We start from the raw sequence: 21643 nt of genomic DNA, 5'->3' as shown, positions 1-21643 counted from the left end.
GTCTGACCCCGGAGATCTGTAAAGGAGTTGGGTTGTTTTTTGGTTTTTGTGTTTGATGGTGGTATAATAGAACCTCTAATCCAGCTGTGAAATCCTTTTTCTTCTGCACAGTTTATAAGGTAGTATTAAAATGGTCCGTTTAACCCCAGGGCATGAATTAATAGCCTCTTCTCTGTTGTGGGCAGGTCCTCACGACTCCCTCTCCTCATCAGGAGAACCAAAGGAGATACAGGCTGTGGCTGGGATGATCCCCAGCTGCGTTCTCAAGAGAGGCACAGTTGTCCCTTTGTTAGACTTGCCCTTTGACAAGGAGGGGGCCTGTAGCAGCTTCCATTAACTAGAGCCTGCATTAGAAAGCCCCGCAAGTTCAGGGAACCTGCCCTATTTCCCACACGCCTAAGTCTTCACTGTTCCCCACGAGAAGTTCATTCAGTCCTAGCGGCCAGTCTTTCATAACTTCCCAAGAACTGAAGCAGTGAACTAAAGAGGAACACCATCACGGGCAGGCCAGACGTCCTGCAGGGCACAGGAGTGAGTGCAAGTGTGACCTTGAGGCCACGTGTGAGCTCGCCCTCTCCAGTCCGAGTCCCACCCAGCCCCGCTGGGGAGGAGGGACACAGATGTGAGCTCCAGCATACAGAGGAATTTAGAATGATTGAGGAAGCTTCTTAATTCTCCAGGAGGAAGCATGGGATGGTCAATAAATAGCCTTGGGACTTTCAGCTAACCTTTTATAAAATGCTGGGTTCCACACCTAGCGCAGATGGCACTGCTGGGTCCAACAGCGAGTTGTAGGTGTGCTATTTATGCCCCAGGACAGTCAGAGATCCCAGCAGGGCTGGTGTCCTTCTATCAGATCTCAGTTCTTGGTAGCTTTATAAGAATGTAATTTTATCTGAAACATTTCTCACTTTTTTATACTTTTTCTGTGGTATGCCAGCAAAAATCCACTCACAATCTCAAAAACAACTGATTTTTATGTAGGCTCCTTAGCCAAGGAGGCAAAACAGCGAGGTGGGGCCAACACTGTATGAGGCTCAGGGTCCTGAGTTCAAGTTTCCAGTTGCCACTAGCCGTGTCACCCTGAGAAAAGTTCCTCCTCATTCTGGATTCTGGTTTCTCATCTGGAGAAGGAAAGCATGGAGCTGGGGGGGGGGTGTGGTCCGCAGTCCCTCTGCTGTCATCTGTGAAGCATCCTGATGAGCCAGACGCCCCCATTCCCTCCTCTTGCTCACCCTCACCTTGTTTTCGCCTGCAGCAGGCTGGAGGACAGGGTGGCCCAGTTTGTCAGGCTCAGGTAAGACGGGATGCAAGACCTGAGGGACCCCCTTCTGAGTGTTCCCCTTGGGGGTTCTTAACTGATTCTGTTGCTTAGAGACTTCCTTTGCTTCCTGGTTTACTGCTGAGATGGGTGAGGTTGCCACCCAAGTCACCCCTAGTTTAAGCAAGCCCACTGTCCTCACACCATAAGGTAACAGGGACATCACACCCAGCACATCCTCTGTATTGTCGGAGCTGCCTGCCAGGACGTATTTCTAGTGTTGACAGTGGTATTCCAGAAGAACATATGCTGTTCTTACAGAGTTTTATCTTTTTTCTTCTTGATCTGTAGTCATCATGCGTGCCAGTGGGGCTATTGAAAGTTGCCTTAGAATTCTAAAACACAGAATTGTTTCTGTTTGAATACCCATTATGCACCCCTTTGTAAAGATGCTGCTAAGGTTAGGGTATTCTAAATCCAGGCTTTTTGAAGGAACCATTTACATGCTTCATCCTGGTATTCTGCATGTTTTATTTTTCTTTATTTTTTTTATTTTTTTATTTTTTGAGAGAGAGTGCTTGCATGCATGTGAGCTGGGGTGGGGAGGGGCAGAGAGAGGAGAGAGAGAGAATCTTAAGCAGATTCCACACTCAGTGCAGAGCCTGATGTGGGGCCCGATCTCACAACCCTGAAATCATGACCTGAGCCAAAATCAAGAGTTGGATGCTTAACAGACTGAGCCACCCAAGCGCCCCATGTGCATGTTTTAAGTACATTTTTATTTATTTTTTTAAATGCATTTTTAAAAACTCATTAAAACTTCTTACAATGTAAGAATGGACTTGGTCATCCTATTGGCATTTAGATATTCGTATTTCACTTGAGAAAATTTGCAAATTACAGTTCTCCCTCTTTTAATAACATTGTATAGAAATATCATCATAAGCTAGAATTGATCTTTGTAGCAAGAAAAAAGTGCTACTTAGTCTTTCACAGGTAACGAATATACCGTAGCCAAGCGCCGGTGGCCCCGTCGGTGAAGCATCTGCCTTCAGCTCAGGTCTTGATCCCGGTGTCCCAGGACCAAGCCCCACGTCGGGCTCCCTGCTGACCAGGGAGTCTGCTTCTCCCTCTGCCACTTACCCCACTTGTGCTCTCTCTCAAATAAGTAAATAAAATCTTAAAAACAACATATACTGTAGCATATACAGAACAAGTGTACGTAGAATATACTGTAGGGTACTTTTAAGAATGATAATCTCCCGGAGTTGACAATAAACAGCCCTCCTCTTCTCAGACTTGAGCTCATTTTGTAACAAGGGTTTAGTAGGAATCTGCTTGTGGCTTGTTAGTCACGTGGAAAGATCTGGAGTTTCTAATTAACTACAAACTTAATGGTATGCCAACAGTGTGGTACATGTGCTTGAAGAGTTAATGCGAATATAGGTGACGTCGGTAGAACGGCAGTGCCTAATCAGAGGAAGGACTTTCCCCCTGGGAAGGGTAAGGAAAGTCAGCTGCAACTTTTCAGTCATTCATGCCAGGCTGCCGCTCTCCGAGGTGATGTGAGGCGGGCAGCAGATGGGTGCCCACACGCACAAAGATGCCTAAATGAGATCTCGGTCCCCTGGGGGCATGCTTGGAGCCCATGGTACTCTCTGCCATTGGCTCTGGACTAATGCCCGGAAACGCACAACTCTGCTTCTTTGGAAGATTCCTACGTCCTGTGTCATCTCAGAAAGAGTTTTCCATCAGTACTGGCCCTGTCACCCCCGCCCCTGCCAGCACCATCCTAATAGCTGCACACCTGAACCAGTTTGCCATCCACACGGAGATACTTTGAGCGACAGTCAGGAGCCTGAGACCAGGGCTGTCTGCACGTGGACATCCAGTTCTCAGCAGCGCCTTGAACTGCTCGAGATATGCCTCCTTCCCCCCACAGCCCAACCACAGAGTAGGTAAGAATTGGCTGTAGCTGACTACTTGCCAACTCAGGAGTCACTCTGACCCCCTGCCCCCCACGTTGCCCTTCACTGTTGAGGTCTGTGGACCCTTGGTGTTTGGGCTGCGCTCCAACCTAAGCCTGCCTTCTCTCAGATTGGGTGACTTAAGTGCAGAATCCACCTCTCCCCTGCCTCAGGCGCCCATGCCGTCCTTTCTTCCCACACTCAGCCCCTGGCAATTAGGTCACAACGTGAAGCAGAACTGGACAGCTCACCCCTTCGCTGCTAAGGTTCCTGGGTGAGCCTGCTGGTGCTAAACCTCATTGTCAGGCCGTTGACGCGGGCACCTCTACCTTTTCTCGGGCTGCCGCTGAGAACGTTGCCCTCCCCGCTGTGCCGTTCCCGTCTGCTTTCTAGTGCCCAGGGGGGCGTGTGAAGACTTGTGCCGGCCCAGGCCCTGCAGAGATTATTGGACCTCCCATCTGTGTATGTCTTTCAGAGTAAAAACCATTAAGCCGTCCCAAGACAGACAAAAAGGTAAGGAGATCCAGCTCAATTCTGATTTTTCCCACCATGCTCCTTTGAGTGTTATTGGGCATCCTCTCAGATAGGTCCTTCCTCTTCTGCCCTTGCCTTGCTGAGCCCTAAGCATGTGCTTGGTCTGCCTGTGGGTGGTCCAGCACTGGCACCCCGACATCAGTGGGGAGGAGCTTTTGTACATGGAGGCGCAGAAGCCTCCTCTTCTTAATTTGGTGTCTGGGGCCCATGTTCCAAAATAGGGTGGCGTCTGGCAGAGTCCGAGCCTGAGGACATCCTCAAAACACGTAGGAACCAATTTGCAAGCTCTTTGGACTTGGCCGTCCTCTTGGTGCTCTTCAAGAAAAATAGGACTCTCCGCATCACTGCAGCCTGTCTCTGCTGTCACTACCATATTAGTCAGCTTTGCTCTGGGAACAACCATTCCCCAAACTCTGGGACTTCGAGCAAAAAAAAATTTTTTTTTTTACTCTGTTTGCTGCTGGTGGCTGCACCTGCTGTGGCTGTCCTCCATGTCTCTTCTCCTTCTACAGAACTGAGGCTGAGGGAGCATCCCTGTCTGGGTCGTGGAATTCTCATGACAGAAGGAAGAGAATATGAGAATTTCTGTTTGGACACATGTATGTCACGTCTGCTCATGAGGCATTGGCCAAAGCCAGTCACAGGGCCCTGTCAACATTCTTTTCAGCCATTCGTCCCCGGGTGGCAGCTTTCAGAGGTGACCTGGCATGGGCAGCAGATGAGTGCCTAACGAAAATCTAGGTTCCTTGGGGATACTTTGGGAGGCTCAGAATACTGGGTGAGCCCCTGACACTGGTGCTGCTCTTGTGGCCCGTAAAAGGACTCTTCAGGGTGGCCTCACCTTCAGCAAGATGTTTCCCAGCGTCCTGCCACCGGACATGCATCCTCCTTCTCATGCCCGGTGGTCGTAATCGGCTTACGCTGTCATGTCAGAATCCCACAGACTGGGGGGCTAAACGACAGACATTTTTTCACAGTTCTGGAGACTGGAAGTCCAAAATCAAGGTGTCAACAGAGTTGGTTTCTGGCGAGGCCTCTCTTCCTGTCCTCACATGGCCTTTTCTCTGTATGTACGTGTTCCTGTTGTCTCTTCCTCTTATAACGACCCCAGTGCTATTAGATGAGAGCCTCATTACCATTTCACCTTCATTACCTTCCTGAAGGGTCTGGGTCCATGACAGTCACACTGGGGTTAGGGCTTCAACCTGTGAATTGGGGTGGGGGGCGCCTCAGCTGGTAACGCCCGGTACCCCTGGGATAAGGCAGCTTTCACATGCATGATCTAATTTCGTTTTCTGCACAGGCCTGTGAGGAAGTTATCAGCAGCATCATGTTCATTTTACAGATAAGGTGAAGTGACTTGCTAGTAAGTCAAGGATTCTGGACTGGAATCGCTTGACTCCAAATCACATGTTCTTTGAACTGCACCATGGAGGGTGGGCCTTACAAACGTTAGAAGTGAAGTACTGTGCACCTGCTGAATTAGTAACTCTAAGGGTTACGGAGTATACGGAAAATTGTTCACTAAATACTGTTAAGTACAGAATATAGACCACACAAATAGATGTGCTCTGTGGGTACAAGCCTTGTGAAAGCTGAATGAAACTTGAAAAGGAATGGAAAGCGTGACATACTTGGCCTTCAGGGTGCCAGGGTTCTATTTCTTTTTGTATTAAAGTTGACCTAAGAAATACATTTTTTTTAAAGATTGTATTTTATTTTAGAGAAAGAAAAAGAACGAGCACAAGCAGGGGGAGAGGGAGAGTCCCAAGTAGACTCCCCACTGAGTGCGGAGCCCAACACAGGGCTCAGTCCCACAACCCTGAGATCATGACCTGGGCCGAAACCGAGAGTCGGAGGCTTAACTGACTGAACCACCCAGGCGCCCCAGAAATACATTTTTAAAGAACAGAATCTTAGGGGCGCCTGGGTGGCTCAATCGTTAAGCGTCTGCCTTCGGCTCAGGGCATGATCCCAGAGTCCTGGCATCGAGCCCCACATCAGGCTCCTCCGCTGGGAGCCTGCTTCTTCCTCTCCCACTCCCCCTGCCTGTGTTTCCTTTCTCGCGGGCTGTCTCTGTCTCCATCAAATAAATAAATAAAATCTTTTAAAAAAATTAAAATAAAGAACAGAATCTTAGCTCTCAGCAAGTGTATAGTGTTTCATGGGCTTCGTCACTCCAAGTCCACTTCGGGCCCCAGCTTCCCTGACTGAACACCTACTTGAGCTCATTTCATGAACAAGGCAGGTCCCTGTGAGTCAAAAAGGCTAAATAGCCCAATATCATTTGGAGGAAGATCAGCTACCACAGGCGTAGAGAGTTGCAGTAGTGCCGTGGTGAGGAAGACAAGAAAATTAAGATGTTAGCAGAGAGCATCCCTCCACCCCCCCAACTGAGTCCAAGTAGCAGTACAGGATTTGGGCCCATGGGGATGAATGCCAAAGAGGCAAGTGTAAATAGCATGTGTGCGTGTCATAGGAAGTCTGTAAGACGTTCCAAGAACTTTCTGCTTTTTCAGAACCCCTTCTGAAGACCCTCAGCCCCACCTCTGTGGGCTGGCCTCTGAGAGCCCAGTCTGGCAGTACTTGTACTCTGAGACTCCTCAGTGAAAATGTTGTGTCTTCAAGTGCATTTCACATCACCATGGTGAACATTGGTTGCGTTACCAGAGAATCCTCCCTTTTGTCCTGGAACAAAGTCATCTGTCCCCTCTGTCTGCTGTGTAAACAGGTTCTGAACAAGCGTGCTGTTGGGTATGCATCCTCTTGATTAACAAAGGCGTTTCAGCTTGTCCCTCCCTGGGAGAACGTGCTGTATTGTCTGAGATCAACACCCCGCTTACCCGTCACAATGGCTCTTTCTCTTCCAGGCCCTCAGAAGTTGGTCCTCACCAAGATCTCTTTATTTTAGGAGGTCACAGATTTAGGTTGTAAAAATAGGTTAGAACCGTTAGACTAGGGGCGCCTGGGTGGCTCAGGTGTTAAGCATCTGCCTTCAGCTCAGGTCATGATCCCAGGGTCGTGGAATCAAGCCCCGCATCAGGCTCCCTGCTCAGCGGGAAGCCTGCTTCTCCCTCTCCCATTCCCCTTGCTTGTGTTCCCTCTCTTGCTGTCTCTCTCTGTAATAAATAAATAAAATCTTAAAAAAAATTAGACTCAATTAGCCCAGACATTTTATCAGCCCACTTCAGAAAAACAGGAGTCATCCCCAAATCCAGCGTGAGAAAATCCATATGTTTAAAGAAGAAAAATTAATGACCAATTCTTAGCTAAAAGCAGCTCCCCTATAAAAACATATTCCATTATGTGATTCCTTTTAGAGTAAACTATTTACATATGATTCCACTTACATAAAAGAAAATCTGTTTTCCTATGTTTCACAAACACGGTCCTTGCCGAATAGTGTGTACACATTACTCGCACGTCGTATGTGTGATCTAATGGTCCAGCCTGGCGTTCGGTCTTCAGCAACCAAAAAGTTTGCCTTTTATGATGCCGGTCTCAAAAATGTTACAAATGCACCCAAGCCTCCCTTAACAAAGGACTTTGGATTTATTGAGCACGGATTTACCCTGAATCTGTTTATATTTTCACTTGTGCCATTTTGGGGAATAATGAGTTACATATTTTCAACTTGTATTGAGGTAGTATTCTTCTCTCTCTGCTTAATTCAGGGGCTACAAACTCAAATGTCTAACACAGTAAGTCAATCCAGTGATCTGGTGTAAGCATTAAAAGCATGAGAATGGGGATCCCGCCTACAGAGAGCAGACACTCTCGATTTCTGACCCTTCTGCTACGTGGGAATGTGGGACTGGCGTGGGCAAGGGGTTTGGGTTTTTCACTGAAAGCCTCAAACCTGTATTTTTAAAAATTGTCCATTGAATCAAAAATTTAAAAAGACTCTGTGCAGAGCAAGTAGTCCACGGTTTGTAGGTATCCGTTCTAGTTCTGGTATCCAGCTTATCACTATCTTAGATACACTTCTTGTGCGTTTCAAGTGTACTTCTGAGTGTCTGGGGTGAGATGTATGAACCGTAGTCCCGCCTCCGAATTATGACAGCTTTCAATATTATCATTCTTTCAGCGTTCATCTTAACACACCGAAGACTGTTTTAAATTGCTCTGTAACCCTATGGAAACAGCCCCACGTGCTACGTGACTTGATTTGCCTTGACTTGAGGCCCCTTCGTGAACACTTGTAGAAACCTGAAATCAGTCTTTCCATCTGCTGTTGTTAGCTGTCGTTGTTCTTGAGGGTGAGGGGCAATTTCATGGTCACGAGCCAACTCCTGTCCCTTCTCTCTGCAGCCATCCCTTCACCAGGCTGATAGCGTGCGGGGGACCCGCCACCACGGGCTGGTGGAGAGGCCAGCCAGGACCCGCTTCCACCCTCTCCACCGAAGGTCTGGGGACAAGCCGGGACGACAAATATCCTTTCTCGTTGTCGGGGGGGACGGAGGGAGTATGAGTTTTGAAATGTTTGAAAGGTTTTCAGGACTTATCTTCCCCCACAGTTCCCCTTTGGCCTCAAAGCCTTCATTTTATCTGATGAATGGAGGCAATAAAAATAAATGAGTTGTAAACTAGAAACATCTCTGCAGCCAAAAGTTGGAAAGATCATCGTGGATATTTACTTGATGAAAACATTGATAGAGTTGAGTTGAGTGAAGGAACAGAACATAAACAACCCGTAACTCAGCCCTGTTGCGAGGCCTCCTCAGCAGTCTCTTCAGAAAGCAGATAAGTCAGAGCTAAACCTGACTTTGAACCAGGTTAGAGCGAGTTAGCCTATCGAGCTAAAACAGATATTTTTATTTCTGTTGACCCGGTGACCTGCCGTTAGAACTTCCAGAAGAAATGTCATAGGATCTTCTATTTATGCAGTTCTAAACTCAGCAGATGACACCTAAGATAGAAAGCCGGTAGTTAGGAAATTTCTTATGCAGCACATAGGCCAAATCCTATGCTGTTCAGTAGGAATAAGGAGAAGGAGATTTCGAATTTATCAGGGGCCGGGGCCCGGGGGATGGGGGGCAGTCACCGCTGGGCCACCAGCTGTGTGCTCAGGGCTTCAGGACACAGAACTGAGCTGGGTTCTGTGGGAGAGCACGGAGAAGCAGTGTGCCAGGAGGGCCGGCGCTCTCCCTGCACGCTCCTCACGGGTGGAGGAAGGCACAGGAAGGCGGGGTGAGTGTTACTGCAGAGCTGAATTCCTGGCAGTGATGGTAGGGCTGGCTTCTCGAGAAACCAGGAAGTGGGGGGAGGGCACGCATGTTTGCTGAGCACCTACCCATGCCAGGCACTGTGCAGGGCAATTGATGTGTCATGTAGTCCTCAAACTCACTGAGTAGTTCATTTTTTTTAACCCCCCTTTTCCAAGGAGAAAACTGAGTGGCAAAGTCACTTGTCCAAGATTCCACTGCTGAGGTTGGAAGGGTGCAGGTTCAGCCCAGGGCAAGCTGAGCCCCAACCTGGGCCTCTCCCCTCCCGGCTCCACTCGGTGGGTGGGCCCCAGGACCCCCGTCAAGAGAGGCCCTGTGGGAGGAGTTGTAGGACACACAGAGGGAACCACGACCTCTCCTGCCCCCCCACCCCGTTGCTTGCCGTTTCTGTTTGGAGGCAGGGATAGTGACCCCAGGGAGTGTTCATTTCTCCCGTCTCTTCTGTCCCCAGGGACACACCGCGTTTAGTCCACAAGAGACCCTGACTTGTGGTCTTGTGTATTTTGTGACCACTGTCAGGGAGGGTGGAGATGACAACTGAGTCTGCAGGTTTCCTTCTGGAATGTGTCCTAACTTCCATAGAAAGTGCGAGGGAGAGGAGAATCCAGCCAATTCTTCTGCTAGTGCGCACGTGTGGCTGGAGTGAGTACATCAGACCGTTGTCTAGATGGCTGGGAGTTTTCAAGCAAAAGACTCTGAGTGTTTCTTTGCTTGATCTAACAGTATGTCTTTCTCTAATTTCTCAATTCTCTTTTTCTCCTGTAGGTGTTCTCCCTAAATATTATAATACATATGTGGCATATTTATAGCCATATTTATAAATATCTATCTGTAGCTATCTCAGATCTTTTTGCAGCAAGGGTGGTCTAAGTATATACATATGCTCACCGCTTTTTAACTAAAGAAATAACTTAGAAGAGGAGGGGATCAAAGGAAAGTGACAGAGGACAATGTTCATTCACTTAAAAACAATCTGAGTATTCACTAGTGTCAGGCCCCGCTTAGACGCTGTAGGTGTAACGGCGAGTGTGATGTGCTCCCTGCCCTCAAGGTGCTCACAGAGGTCACAACGCAGTGTGGCGAGCTGAATCTCAGACCGCTCGGGTTGCGTGAGCTCGCAGGAGGGGCAGCCTGGACCGGCGTTGGGGGCCGGAGAAGGCATCCTGGAGGTATATCTGAGGCTTGAAGGAGAAGCAACAAGTAAGGGGATAATGCATTCATGTATTCAGCAGGTATCTACAGTGTCTCTTCTCTGTACAAGAACTGTTTTTTGGGTTTTTTTTAAAGATTTTATTTATTTGAGAGAGAGAGAGCACAAGCGGGGAGCGGCAGAGGGAGAAGCAGACTCCCCCGCTGAGCGGGGAGCCCGACACGGGGCTCGATCCCAGGACCCCGAGATCATGACTTGAGCCTAAGACAGACACTCGGTCAACTGCCCGAGCCACCCAGGTGCCCCTGTACCAGTACTGTTCTAAGCACAGAGACTCAGTGGTGAATAAGACATGTCCCTGCCTTCATGAATTTACAGTCTGGGGGAGGCGACAGACGGCAGACAGGTAAAAAAATGATTAAGGCAAATGACCGTACATAGTGGTAAGTGGTACAGAGAGAGGAAGATAGCTGGAGAGGGAATGTTCCAGGCAGAGTCTCAGAAGGAGTGACTACACCATGTGTTCAGGGGACTCTGTCTCCTTCCAGGTGATTTATCATAGGGTGTAACTTGACCCATGTACGGGTCACCTTGTGAGAGCAACAGCGAAAAGCAGGTTGCTGGGGCCCAGGGACTGGTTCAAAAAAGCCTCTTGAGCTTAAGCCTGTCCATTAATGGACAGCGTGTCTCTTCTGCAGAATCAAGGGACCATGAGCTCCCGGTGAAATATAGGAGAGGGATGATTTTATGTTGAAGATGCTAATAGATTCAGGAGAACTTGGAGAAAGATTCCATCTTTCCTTTCATGGCCGTTTGATTTAGAAATAATTGGCTTAAATTGCTTTCACACATATGTCTATTACCTCCTAACGCCTGTTACCCACTTCTGTCTTTTGCAAGTGTTAACACTGGTTTGAACGCTTGTTAGAACAAAAAGAAAAAATGTATTCTAAATTCTCTTCTTACAGCTGTTTCTTGGCTTGGAAGTTATTTTAGAAGGGGCAGACCAGCCTAGACAAGGGTTCAGCCCTATTATACAGTCTCACATAAAATGAACATTGTTTAATAAATATTCCGGCTTCCTCGCAGAGTGGGCAGCCATGGCAAGCAGAGCGCCGGCAAGGGGAGATTCCTCCTGCAGTGGGCGGCCACGGCCTCAGAGGACGCGAGTGCCGTGGGCTTTGCTGCCGGCCTGCATGGCCACCACAGGCAAAGACCACGACAGCTGGGCTCTGGCCTGGAGCCACCCTCAGGGCACAGGAGAGTCACTGCCTGGTCCCTGGCTGGGGCCTGGGCTTAAGAACTCAGAATGCAGGCTCTTCTACCCTTTCCCACGCGCTCATGCCTTCAGTGGCCCTCCTCACTCCTCAAGGGCAGCAGACACGGGTCCCAAACCCCATCTTGTGGGATTTCTGAACAATTAACGTAAGTGTTATCCCTGTGGATAATACATTGAGAAAGAAGGGGACACACTGAAGCATCATAGAAAATGCCTTCCTCTAAATGTGTTTTTAGAAAGAGAGAAAAATAATAAATGTCTGGAAAATTTCTGATTTATTTTCCCAGCAAGCTTCGAGAGTATATTGCATCTGGGAAGCCAGCGGGAAGGGTCGTGAAGACAGGCATTAAGACCGGCCCAAGTTAGGAATGGCTTTCCTCTTTGGAACAGGCTTTGCTTTGATTCTTTTCATACGATGAGATGAAAATTTTAGGGCACTGCTTTATAGAACACTGTTTCTTTGACATGCGTGGCCTGTTAGGTTTGAGGAAACACTACTCTCTGTCCCCCTACCCCCACCCCGAGCTTCACAGATGAAGTTAGGGCTCCCAGAAGCCCTGCGGTTTAGAAACGTTCTCTTTACTCAGGACTAACAAAATTTATTTGATCACAGCACCCAATTTTCCCCTAATACCCATCAGTGATTTCCATGGTGAAGGACAAGGAAACGGCTGGGGTGTAGAGTTTTGGGGGGAACATTGTCAGATGTCCAAATTCCCCATGCCACCTAGCTGCCACTAGTGTGCTGAGGGAAGCAGGAGGACGTTCTCACACATGCGAGCACTCCAGAGGAGCCCACTCATACACTTTCCCTAACATTTGACTAAGATGTATCCTGTCAGGACATAGAGGCAGAAAGGACAAGAGGAAGTAGCGTGATGGCGAAGACATGGTTGAGAAATTAGGAAGGAACCAAACTGTGAGCAGCTTTGTGTCTTAAATCTGACCCTGGAACTGCGGGTTCTATTAAGCCGACTCGGAGTTCCCTCGCCCCGCCAGCTGCATGGGCGGTCACAGGCCTGCCCCACAAACGCTGGCCCCGGAGAACCCAGAGTCCCCAGAGTCCCCGAGGCTAGGAGAGAACATGGCCAGCGGCCAGGCTGCCTGGAGCAGGCCGGGCCTGAGCCCTGCCCCAGGTGCACTTACCACATGGGAACAGGAAGCCAAAAGCAGAAGCCTGGCTACGCTCTCCAGCCACGAGCCAGGCGGCACAGAGAAGAGGCAGGGTGGAACTCTGTGGCGCTTCTGTGGCTCAGTGACCCCACCCACGGTACGTGGGCCAACAGATGTCCTGTCTTATCAGCAGAAGAGCTACTCCCCTTCCTTTGGGGAAGAGTGAGTAAGAAGCTTCCCTCTGCTGCTGCCCGCATGGAGGAGTAAGGGCGCCCCTTTGTCCGTGGTCCGAGGCAGGAACACGAGGAGGCGTTTCCTTTACAAGCTGTAGGCACTTGGGGAGCATCTCGGTCGGTGAAGTACGGGCGAACTGACTAGAAGAGGGGCAGAGGCGCCAGAGAGGAGGAGGAGGAGGTGGTTTTCAGGTGGGGTCTGAAGTTACTTTTGGTGTGCAGCTGAAGGGGCAGCAGGAAAGTCGGACTTGGAGGCCACGCACTGTTGGCCGCCGGGGGTCTGGGTTTGTGAGTTATTGCGCCCCCAGGGCCGCCTGAAGCCAGAGGCCGGGGCGGGGCTGACCCAGGTGAGCTTGGGGGGCCTGGCTCTGTGTCCTTGGGCGCGCCTCCCCAAGTGTCTCCAGCCTCCTGGGCTGCCCCGCAGTGTGGCACCCGGCGAATCTGTGGCCCTTCTCTCCCACAGGTCCCTTTGCCAGCAACGTGGGCTGGGAGGCTGCGAGGCCGCAGAGCTCAGGGAGCGTCAGGATTGGAGGCAGAGGAGGAGCAAAGGAGCTGGAAAGGAGTGCACTGGGTGGGGGCGGGGAGCGGTGCAGGTGGAAACGTCTTTAACCTATGCTGACTGAGGAGGGGATGGCCCTGGAGCTGGTCTGGCTCTTTAAAAACCCTGCTGCCAGCTGCTTTTCCGTTTGGTTGCTGGCAGCTGGTAAGCATTCCAAAAATGTTTGTTGACTCAATGGTAAATTCAGGTTTACAAATAAGGCTGTTTCCCATCTTTAGGCTCTATAGGACCTACCAGTGTTGTGGAGTAGTCAAAGCCACCTAAATGAACTTTCCTGAAGTCTTCAGAGGAAGAAATAAACCTTTTCTAGGTTTCGCTTTGGTTGACTTTTTTTAAAAAATATTTTATTTATTTACTTGATAGAGCACAAGTAGGGGGAGCAGCAGGCAGAGAGAGAGGGAGAAGCAGACTTCTCGCTGAGCTGGGAGCCTAATTGGGGGACTCGATCCCTGGACCCTGGGATCATGACCTGAGCCAAAGGCAGAGGCTTAACCTTTTGAGCCATTTAGGGGCCCCAGCCTTTGATTGATTTTTAACTGTAAACCAATAACATTAGTGGTTCTCTTAATGCCAACAGTTCTTGGGTTTTTTAGTATTCAGTAAGTGAGACGTGACAGTGAGAATTAAGAATGCTCAGAGGTCACATCTTTTCACGTTTGATGCCTCAGCCTGGTCGTATTAAAAATCCCAGCCAGGTGTGGTAGCACGCCTAGGGGTACAGCTCGAGCTCGGGAGTTCTGGGGTTTAGTGCGCCACGCGGTCGGGTGTCCAGGCTAAGTTCTGCACCAGCACGGTGACCTGCAGCTGTGAGGGACCCCCCGGTTACCCAAGGAGGGGTGAACCTGCCTGGGGAGGAGCAGAGCAGGTGGGCAGGGGAATCGCTCCTGCCAATAGCTGCTGTACTCCAGCCTGGGCAACATGGCCAGACCCCCGTAAAAAAGAAATTTCAGGAAATCACTACATGTTCATGTTGTTAATATACATCAGAAAGCCTAAAACGCTAATTGGAACCTCAGCATTGAAGTAATCGGTGTTTGATCATGATGTTACTGTTACTGTTCTATCCCTGCGCGCCGAGTTGTGTTAGCGGGACTACTGATGGGGACTTAGGATGGCCATGTACCGAGAGAAGCAGTAACTTTCCGCTTCGTGAGATTACTCTCCTCTGGACGGAGATTCATCAGACTCTGCAGGAAAGGGAAAGATAGATGATCACAGGTGGTGAGAGTCAGTGCCTCCTCGCTAATGGCTCTGTTGGCGAAGATGCTGGAGTGCTCCGTCTCGGGGAGAGGGTGGCTGCTTATTTCATGACCGCCTTCGCCTCTTTTGTCTCCTCCTGTGGCATATTCTAGTCTGCACTTCATCTACGTGAAGCGTAACAGTCAATGTCGAAGAAATGGTTCTCTTTTGAAAATCATCTCATCTACTGTATTGACTCCAATTCAGATGAAGGACTAAGCTAACTGGATAGGACAAAACAAATACACAGAAAGTGAAACGGGATCATAACGCTTCTCCTCGCAAAGGAGGCCGTTCACACAGATCATTGGGAACCCGTGAGTCCCACCTTGTACGAGTGCCAGATTCTGGGATGCCCAGCCCAGGCCTGCCTGATAGGCCCCTCCCCTCCCTCCTGAGCCCAAGCAGGTGACGGCTTCTATATAGAATCATTAAAGATTTTTTACTTTTTACTTTTTTTATTTTTTTTTTAAGATTTTATTCATTTATTTGAGAGAGAGCACGAGCAGGGGGGAGAGGTAGAGGGAGAAGCAGGCTCCCTGCTGAGCAAGGAGCCCAATGGGGGACTCGGTCCCAGGACACTGAGATCGTGACCTGAGCCAAAGGCAGATGCTTAACCAACTGGCTCAACTGGCTAACCCAGGCACCTCGTCATTAAAGATTTTTTAGCAGGAGAGTACTGTGATTAAAAGAACTTTAAGATTTGTTTATTTTTAGAGAGAGAGAGAAGGAACGGGGGTTGGGGCAGAGGGTGAGGGAGAGAGAAACCCACGCAGACTCCACACTGAGCTCGAGCCCGACACAGGGCTCCGTCTCAAGACCCTGAGATCATGACCTGAGCCAAAACCCAAGACTCAGTCACTTAACTGACTGTGCCCCCCAGGCGCCCCATGATATAAAATGTTTTAAGAAGACTATTCTGTGGGTGTAATGAACTAAATTAACCAAACGGCCCTACTGCCCTCAGCATGGATAGCATAGCCTCACATCTGTTTCTCTGTGCCTCTGGGTATGTTCCAAGGCATGCTGGACCCTGTGAAGAATACAGAATTTATAAAACGGAGCCCCTGACAACCTAAGGAGCTTCACATTTCTCCACAAATCTAATGCAGCTCTCTTTCGGTTATAAGTAATGGGAATCCTCAGCTTGAGAAAAGGAAGCTCACTGGCTTATGTCACTGGAAGCCCAAGGGCTAGAATCAGGGGTTCGTACGCTAGTATTGAGACTGTATCGGTGCCACGTCTGTGCTGACTTCCTGCACGGACAGACTTTCTCTTTCAGGGCGTTACACGACTCTCAGGCTCACCACCCCGACTGAGGGCACTTCCTTTTCTCCTCCGAGGCACTCTTTGGGCTTGTTTGAGTCATGAGCCCATCCCTGAGCCAATCCCTGTTTCCACGAGCATAAGGTACCTTGACTGGAAGTACTCAGCCTGGTACATCCCACGGGACAGAGGGGCCCACGCAGAAACCTTACCAGGTTTGGGATGAAGGGCAGGGGCAGTTCTTGAAAACAAAAGATGCTATGCAGGCAGAAGAAAAAAAAAAAAGACCCCACATGAATCACACAAAGAGGGCACTGGTGGGAGGAATAGACTTCCCAAAGGAAGTTTATCAGAGAAACCGTGGAGAAAGAGCTGTCGGTGTAGAGAGAGATAAGAACCAGAAACTTGGGTGTTTAACTTTCCACAATTCTGGCTTCTTCGTTCTGCTTTGACTTTCCATTAATTTTATTTTTCCTTTATTAAAAAATTTCACTTTGATGGTAGTACTTTCGGAGCCAATTACTCCTCACAGCCCCTGGATGAGAGTTGGCCAAGGTAAGCAAGCTGTGTTTTAAAAGATATGGTGGGCATGTGTTATTTGTTGATGATTTCACTCTATCTACTTTGAATATGGTTTTAGAAATTTCTGATATAAATCATAGGATGTTGTTTTCTCTTAGAAAACTTAGGTCTTTCAGGTAGAATCATAGGCTGATATGAAAGTCTAAGGTGAAAAATCATTTTAAAAAATCTAGATCTTCGTATTTAAAATCAAATGAAACACACTTGGACTACATCTACCAGTGGGATACCCTGATTCGGTATTCTTATATATATTTGAGACATGGAAAAATAACCACTTTGCTCAGGGTGTCTTAGTAAGCCATAAGAAGGAGTGAAAGATTTAATAAGCGTCTCAAACTGTAATTTGCCCGGTGGATTTTATTTAGGGTCTCTGAGTATTTTTGTATACAGAGGACATATACAAAAAAAAAAAAAAGACTATTTTTGAGTCTAGAGGGTGACAGAACCTAAAACTACCTGGCAAGACTGATGTACCCATTGGTCGTGTGGCATCATTCTTAGATCACCAAGTCAGACTTAGGAGACATCGGAAGCGTACATATCAAAAAAGAGACACTCAGAGGGCTCTCTATGTTGAGGTTGACTGTCCCTCCATTCTCTGGGCAAATCCTGACTGAGCACTTCCTGGGAATAATATAGTCGGGACCTGGGAAGCCCGTATGAAGATGAGGAACAGCGGGCTTCTGCCTCCTGGTGCTTTTCAACTGCCCTCAAGAATCCCGGTACCCCAGGTCGTGAGATAAATACAATATTGTATTTTCCGTCATAAAAAGACATCTCCAAACTGATATTTTGAAATTTTGTGTCTGAGGACAAAAATGTCTGCAGCTTCCCAGAGCCCTGGGAGCATTAGAGTAACATTTCTGTGAACTGGACGCCTGTGCCGGCCGTGTTCCTGTTCATGGCTGTCCCCGTGGGAAGACAGGTTTCACCGCCAGGATTGTCAGGGCGCCCCCTGCACACACTCTCGGGGTGTGTGCTGAGCGGTGACTTCTTGCACATCTGGACTGAGACCTCCTATCCCCTAGAAAGGAGTCGGTTATAGATGTTGAACTATTTCAAAGGTGCTTGTCTGCCCTTTTTAAGATCAAACCAAACCAAACCTCCGTATATGCCCAGCTAGCTAATGCTGCCCTCATGGGTTGTGGTGGTTTTTAATCACGGAAATCAGGAATCATAGGAATCGGAGAGCTCGCTCAGTCTGACCTCATTTTAACGATGTTGAGCAAAATGAACGAGGCACGGAGCGTTTGAGGTGACTTTCCCCAGGTGAGTAGAAGAGCCAGTTTTCAAACTCAGGCCCGAGGCTCCCCTTTGCTCCTGTGAATCGAATGTCTTTACTTTTTCTGTCATTCTGGTTTTTAAAGGCAGCAGCACCCTTGGAAAGAAGAAAAGCACCCTGGGTTCAGGCTGACATCTGCTCTTAACAGGTACCTGGGTTGATTGCTAGTAGAAAGAAATGTGAAGAAGACCCATCGATTTGATTGTCCTGATGTTCTTTATATATTATCCAGTTGCCAGAGCATATTCATGTCACGTGTGTTTATGTGAAGTATTTTTAAAAAGCCTAAATCTCCCACCATTATTGAAAGTCTGCATAGACAGTACCGAATACATAGTCCCCAGGGGGACTACAGGGTTGACTCTTACTGTGTGACTTTGAGTACATTATATAACTTCTCTGTGCCCCAGTTTACTCATCTGGAGAAGGTAGATAACCATACCTCTCTCAAGGGGTGATTGTGAGGAGCAAATAAGATCTGTAAGAAACAGGGGAAGCATTAGCACTCCGCCGACGTTAGCTCGTGTCGTGATCACTCTGGGCCGGACTCCAGCGGTGAGCGTTCTGTGCAGGTCAATGTTCTCAATCCTGACAGCATCCTTCAAGAATGAATATTATTTTCTGTTTTAAAAGATTAAATGACTTGTCCAAAGCAGCGTAGCTAACATGTGATGGGACTGGGATTTTTTTTTTTTAAAAACCGTTTATAGTGCAAAATGTAAAACATACACAAAAGAGAAAAGCATTACCAGATGTCCCCGTGCGCACCCTTCAGCTTTGGTCCTCATCCGCGCCCTGCCGTCTACCCCCATCCCCTACTCCCATCCCACCCCCGCTAGGTAGACTATTGCACCTGTAAATGTCTCTAACAGGACAGGTTAAGAACCTCTCTTGAAGAAAACACAACTGCAATGCCATTGTTACACTGAACAAAATTAACAGTGATTCCTTAATACTAGCCGACACCCAGGCTGTGTTCAGATTTTCCCAGCTGTCTCTCTGCATTTGACTGATATTCTCTTGCATCTGTAAAGGAGCTGGAGTCCAAACCCAGGGTTTCTGATCCCAGGGTCCGTGCTCTTCCTGCGGCCTCACGCAGCTTCCGAACCCCCATCCCCTTGTCTGAACACGGCACTGCCACGGCACCCCGTCAGGCCACACGGCTCAATGACCGCCTGAGGCTATCACCTGAAGCAGACCACAGAGAAGCATTTTGAGATAATTTGAAGTCCCTCACGAGTTCTTTTTATGGCAGATAGTTTGACCCTTGGATGAGAAAAAGTAAACAGTCATCCTTTAGAGCTGAGGCCATCTGGGAGAATTCCCGCAATTTGCTGTAGATCAAGGGTTCCCAAACTTTTTGCCTTAGGACTCCTCTACGGTCTGGAAAACCACTGAGGCCCTCAACGAGTGTTTGCATATATGGTTGTGTCCGTTGATGTTTATCTATTGATCCTGGAAATGAAATTGAGAGATTTATGAAAGATACTTACTAATTTAAAAACAAAAGAACAGCAATAATAAACTCATCACATGTCAACATAAAAGATACCTTCCTTTAGGAAGTAGTTATATTTTCTAAAACAAGAATTTACTGAGAAGAGTGGCATTGTTGTGCCTTGTACGAATCTCTTGAAGATAGCTGCATTCCCTGTTTATGCATTCCATCTGCGGTGACTTCACAGCGTCACTGCTGGAAACTCTGCTGTGCTCATAAGAGAATGAGCGCGAAGGGCAAAGAACATTTAGTATTATTTTCAAAGTCGTCTCGACCTTGCGTGCTCCCTGAGCCACTACTGTAGGTGACCCTTCATGCAGGAGGACTTATTCTCAGATGGAGAGAATCTGGGGCAGAGAATGCGCTGGTCCCAGCTGTCATCTGAGTTGCAAGGGAGAACAGGAAGGTCCTTAGGGGACACGGTGAATCTAAGCTCTGCGTTGTTGAAATAGATCATTGTGCCATTAGCTTCAAAGTGTAAGACTATACAGGTGCAGATTAAAATCTTTTTGGGTGTGGGCGATCCTCAGCGGTGTTATTGAGGTGCGGGACTTCAGGTAGGTTCAGACTCCATCTTATGGGTGTTTGACTTCTCTCCTGTTGGTAATTTTCAGCAAAGAATATTGCATTCTTCTAAGGAAAAATGGATTCTCAGTCAGACTCTCTCCTCCTCCCCTTAGGACCAATTCTGATTCTGCTCTTCACACGAGTGCTCTGAGCGCCAAGCCCCAGGACCCCTATGGAGGAGGGGGCCAGTCGGCCTGGCCTGCCCCGTACTTGGGTAAGACACACAGGCCCACTGCTAACAGCGTCTGTGCTTTCCCATTCTGCTTGGAATGACTCGAGCTCCAGGATTTGGCCCTCATCACCTCTGTCGGCCACGTGAACCACTCTTGATGTGTCTTCCTGTCCCCGTCTCTTCCTCTCTGATCTTCCCCAGCCTACCTGACCAACACCCTTGGCTTTGTTGTCATTTCCATGGAGCCATCCTTGACCTTTCTCCCTTTGCCAGCCCAGAACTACCCCCGTGTCCTTGTAACATCCCAGGGTTCCTCTGGGCTCACACCTATCTTGGCACCTGTGCCACTTGACTGCCTTCTGCCTTCTCTCCCTCTGCTCAGTGTAGATTTCTTGAAGTCAACATCTTAATGGTCTTACCTCCAGCACGGTGCCCAGCACCTCGGTGATGGGGAAATCACACACTGGCTTGCGGGCACAGAGCTCTTGCTAGAATACACTCTGGGTGCTGACATCTCACCTGCCAGGAACCGAACCTGGTTCACAAAGACGTACTCCAAGCCTGCCTTCCTTCTGGGGGTGATAACCTAGTAGGAACAGTGGTCTTGAATTACCTGTTTCATATGCAGATTGACTCTTGTCCACAAACACTTAGAGCAGGTGTTTGGTCTTAAAACAGGGGAATAAATAAGTCTTGGTCAGGATAATCCCAGCCTTTCTGGTTTTCTTTATTTGTCAGACCATTTGAACGTTAAATAGCCTCTGTTCGGAGAATGTTCAAGGTCTTATTTCCTTGCACATAGTAGGGGTGGGATTTAGTAATAACTGTTGCTGTATTTGTTCCCTTGGTGTGATTCATAGATGACTGACTTTGCCTAAACATTCCCTTACATTTCAAGTGTGAGATCTTAGAGTCGGGCTGGGCCATCTAGCCATGTTGTCACCCATGAGAATGGGAGCATCAGGCTGGCAGGAATGTGGGAACTGGACAGGAGCCCGCCGCTCACTGCTTAGAGAAGCGGGGTCTGTGGGGAGATGCGCTCGTTTAGCTCCAGGAGAGGCAGAGATGGGAGCATGTAAGCAAAGGCCAGAAAGGCCAAGACTGTGATCCGGGGGGTAGCGGTAAGTACAGCGACACCTGGTCTCCCTGGACTGGGAGGGAACCAGGTGGATGGGTTTTGACCCTGGAGCCCCGGATAAGAGCTGCCTTTCTGCCTCTGCCGTTCCTTCATTTCTCTCATCTTCCCTGCAAAGTTTATGCTTCTGCACAAAGGGCCTGAGGCCTAGAGAACAGAAGGCAATGGTAGGTGATTTAAATAAAGAGCCTTCCAGGCCTGCATGCAGAGAGAAAAAGTGCAGAAAGGGATTAACTGGGTGAGGTATTTACGCCAGGGGCCACGTAGCCCCTGAGGGGAGAAATGTCCGAAGGGGTGAGTGAGGAGGAATCAGGCAGAACTCTGTCAGCATTGCTGCTGGCAGACAGAGAAAGAAAGAAATCCGGGAGCAGAATTCCTGGGTTGACTTGAGAATCGAGGTGGTCACTCCTTGTCAAGCCAGCGGCGGGAGATCGTGGGGCCGCAGCGCCTGAGAGGCGTGGAGGGCGGGCGGGCCTCCAGCTTCAGCGTCCGAGCTGCGGGCCTGCTGGCGCGCGCTTACTGTGCACGTACAGCACAACTCAGAAACACGGCCAAATATGGACGTGTTTACATGGGAA

The 21643-nt window shown here is 48.7% G+C and overlaps 1 protein-coding gene across 2 annotated transcripts in view; it reads left to right on the top strand.

Moving 5' to 3' along the window:
• The window catches only part of CRTC3 (CREB regulated transcription coactivator 3), an 85577-nt gene that overhangs the window by 38123 nt on the left and 25811 nt on the right, over positions 1 to 21643 (top strand). For both annotated transcript variants that reach the window (XM_008687796.2, XM_008687795.2), the window contains exons 2-5: positions 8074 to 8193; positions 16320 to 16381; positions 17779 to 17841; positions 19872 to 19972. In XM_008687796.2, the coding sequence (XP_008686018.1) occupies positions 8074 to 8193; positions 16320 to 16381; positions 17779 to 17841; positions 19872 to 19972 (346 nt within the window). The remainder of the gene's footprint in view (positions 1 to 8073; positions 8194 to 16319; positions 16382 to 17778; positions 17842 to 19871; positions 19973 to 21643) is intronic.

Source organism: Ursus maritimus, unplaced genomic scaffold (genome assembly GCF_017311325.1).
Source record: "Ursus maritimus isolate PB19 unplaced genomic scaffold, ASM1731132v1 scaffold_27, whole genome shotgun sequence".
Classification (NCBI taxonomy): Eukaryota; Metazoa; Chordata; class Mammalia; order Carnivora; family Ursidae; genus Ursus; species Ursus maritimus.
Note: the sequence above shows the minus strand (reverse complement) of the source record. Positions and strands in the feature narration are given on the sequence as shown.